The sequence below is a fragment of the Lupinus angustifolius genome, chromosome LG16 (genome assembly GCF_001865875.1).
Source record: "Lupinus angustifolius cultivar Tanjil chromosome LG16, LupAngTanjil_v1.0, whole genome shotgun sequence".
Lineage (NCBI taxonomy): Eukaryota > Viridiplantae > Streptophyta > Magnoliopsida > Fabales > Fabaceae > Lupinus > Lupinus angustifolius.
In genome coordinates, this window is record NC_032024.1 from 1,229,436 (window position 1) to 1,232,625 (window position 3,190).

Below are 3,190 nucleotides of genomic sequence, written 5' to 3' on the forward strand. Positions count from 1 at the left end.
TTAGAGAAAATCAAACACTAGCATCCCATTATCAAATCCAATATATGGTACATAACAGCATTATTTTTTCACATAAGATAAAACATCATTGAGTGAAATTATTAGTTCTTACATTTTACCAGGTAATGAGTTTCACAGGGCTACCTACCCTTGCAAAGGGAACACACATAAGATTGTGAGCCCTAGGAACACTGAGTCCTGGCCTCTCTTCCATGCTAACTATAGCATCATCACCATTCAATATTTGACCTTGTAAATCTACTGGCTTTAATTCAAAGCATTGGATAAGAGTAGCAAGCAATGTTGATATTCCTGAAGTAGCTAAACTCACTCCAGGACACATTCTCCTACCAGACCCAAATGGAAGTAGTTGAAAATGTTGTCCCTTAACATCAATACCTTGTTCTCCTTCAACATTCTCTAAGAATCTCTCAGGTCTGAATTCTGATGGGTTATCCCAATATTTGGGGTCTCTTCCCACAGCCCAAACATTGAAAAGTATCAACGCTCCTTCTGGGATTGTGTAGTTATCTATTACACATTCTTGTACACATTTTCTCTTAACCACTGGTAGTGGTGGATGGAGACGAAATGTTTCTTTAACTATTGCTCTGATGTAAGGAAGATTTGGAATATCTAACTCTTCAGCAAGTCTATCTTTTCCCACAACCTCATTGAGTTCCTCTTGAGCCTTTTTCAACACCTTAGGGTTGTTGATGAGTTCTGCTAAAGCCCATTCTGTTGCCACTGCTGTAGAATCTGTTCCTGCTGAGAAGAAATCCTACAATGAAAATATGGGTGGGAAAGCATGAGAAATCCTTGGTTTGGTGCTCACTGTTATTTGTATAATATATATATATAGACACATATGTATATATATATATATAAGGTTTGACTTACTATAGGATAATGTTTAGACAAATCAAGATAGGAAAGTGATGTATTTAATTTTCATTTTTAGGTTGTTTAAACATTGTTCTTAAGGCAGTGGTTAACAAATCCTTTCAAGAAATAGGTTATCATAAAGTTGAGCTGAAAATATTATTAGGAAGAAGAGTCTTAGGTGGTCATTTTCATGACATGATAACTTCAACTACAAGAAAGAAAAAAAAAGGAATTGAAGAAAAATTACCACAACTAGGCCTTTTATTTGATCCCTGCTGATTTTGATCTCCATATTTGGATCTTCAGCAAATTCAAGCAAAGTATCGAGAAAAACTACACTTTCACCCTCAATAACTTCACCATTTTTCCTCCTTTCCCTAATCTCTTGACGTTTGTTTATAACTTTCTCAATGATGGGATCAAATTTATTAAATATATTTTCTATTCTCTTCTCATATTCTCCAACTTTAAGTTTCTTCAATGGCCAGATAAAGTCAGAAAGACTATATTCACCAAATATCTTAAGCACCTCACGTGCAATATCTTTCACCAATTCAGCTTCACCCAACATCATCATAGAAATAGTGTTGTTTGTCCATTTTAGAAGTTCCTCAGTGACATTAACAACCCCACGTGTCTCTGAGTTATTGGCTAGCACCTTTAGAACCCTATGTATTTCTCTACTTCTTAAGGGCCTTAACTTGTTGACAGTAGTAGCATTCAAAAGTTCATTCATGATTAGTTTCCTAATGAACTTCCAATAAGGACCAAAGGGAACCATAGCCACAGAGTTACCATAAGTAAGTCTCTTTATGGCTGAGGTTTGAAACCTTGTGTTAAAGGATGAAGCCTCATGGGTTTGGAGGAATAGTTTGAAAAGTTGAGGAGTGGAAACAACAATAGTAGGCATAGAACCAAAGTAGAGAGAGTATAAAGGGCCATATTGTTTGGAGAGAGAGATTAAAGAATGGTGAAGTGGAAGTTTGAGAAGGTGCAAGTGACCTACAAAAGGGAGCCTCAACTTAGGACTAGGAGGATAAGGGAAGCTATGTTTGGACTTGGATTTAGAAGGTGATGGATGAAAATGGATATACAATGCTAAGAGCAAGAAAGGGATTATCAGCTCTTGTAACATGGTTAGTTTTGATCTTATGCATGCATGATGTAGAGGGAAGAGGGTATTCCTTTTCCTTTTATAATGTGAGCATTTTAACTTGTACCCTTATTTCATTTGAAGATAGCAAGTCCATTTCACACACATGAGTATGTGGTATATTTGGATTAACATTATAATATATTTTTACTACTAAAAAAGGTATACTCTTACTATTTGGCTATCTGTTCCAGCAAGTGTTATTTACATGAATTGAACCCTTGATATTTTATTCATCATGAAGATGGTCTTAAACCACTAGATCAACACCTTGTTGGTGTTAATCTTATTATATGGAATATCATATACTGATTTTATTTTTCCTTTCTCTATTAAAAAATAACCCATTTCGGAAGAAAGATCACTAGAAGATTATTGCAAGTTATACACCCTCTTCCAACAATACTACTAGCGATATGAAATGTTGTTTTTATAAGGAAAACTTAATTTTGTAGTAGGAAATTACAAATTTATTACTTGGATCAATAAACTTAATTTTGCAATATAGGCTTACCTACTATTCTATTAATAACAGTCTGTTTTTGGATTCTGTAAAAGTCTGTCTTTGAATTATGTACAAATTGGAGTATAAATTATTAATAAATTATAGTATATTACTACGCCATTAAAAATATTTAACTCTTAGAATAAGTAATTTATAAGTTGTTGCATGCAATAATATATGATTCATTGATAATAGTATATAATAAAAATTAACAAAACTAAACAGTCAAAATATCAAAGTTAATGGGCAAATTTAGTAGGTGAAGTGATGATGCAAAAATGAACTACCTTTTAGTTTAACATTACTATATTTCCATGCTTATCAATCATGTGTTCTTAATTTAATTTTCTTGTGAAGATGATTTAATATAATTCAATTTAATATTTTTCCTTAACTTTCAGTATAACTTTTTTCCAACTTGTGACTAGGAGGATAGTGGAGTCAATGTTTGGACATGGATTTTGATGGTGAAGAATGGAGGTTGGATATACAGAGTTTATTTAAATAGTTAGAGTGTTGTTTTCCCTTTATGATGTGAAACTTACCTGAGTTATGTATCATTTGTATCCTTCAACTATTTCTTATTAATTGCATCCTCATACTTAGTTTAGTATTGCAGTTAAAATTAGCTTATAATTATAATCAGT

At 32.9% G+C, this 3,190-nt stretch overlaps 1 protein-coding gene across 1 annotated transcript; it reads right to left on the minus strand.

The window, feature by feature from the left end:
* Window positions 1-2,054, minus strand: LOC109328965 (2-hydroxyisoflavanone synthase-like). Its single transcript, XM_019562619.1, has 2 exons — window positions 1,133-2,054; window positions 1-781 (listed from the first exon to the last, which is right to left on the minus strand). The coding sequence occupies exons 1-2, from the start codon at window positions 2,018-2,020 to the stop codon at window positions 116-118; spliced, it is 1,554 nt and encodes a 517-aa protein (XP_019418164.1). The 5' UTR covers window positions 2,021-2,054; the 3' UTR covers window positions 1-115.

Excerpts from the sequence above, each read along its gene's own strand:
- LOC109328965 (XM_019562619.1), bottom strand. The coding sequence starts at position 2,020 with ATGTTACAAGAGCTGATAATCCCTTTCTTGCTCTTAGCATTGTATATC. Across the intron at positions 782-1,132 it reads AAATAAAAGGCCTAGTTGTG|GATTTCTTCTCAGCAGGAAC; the intron begins GTAATTTTTCTT and ends TTTTCATTGTAG.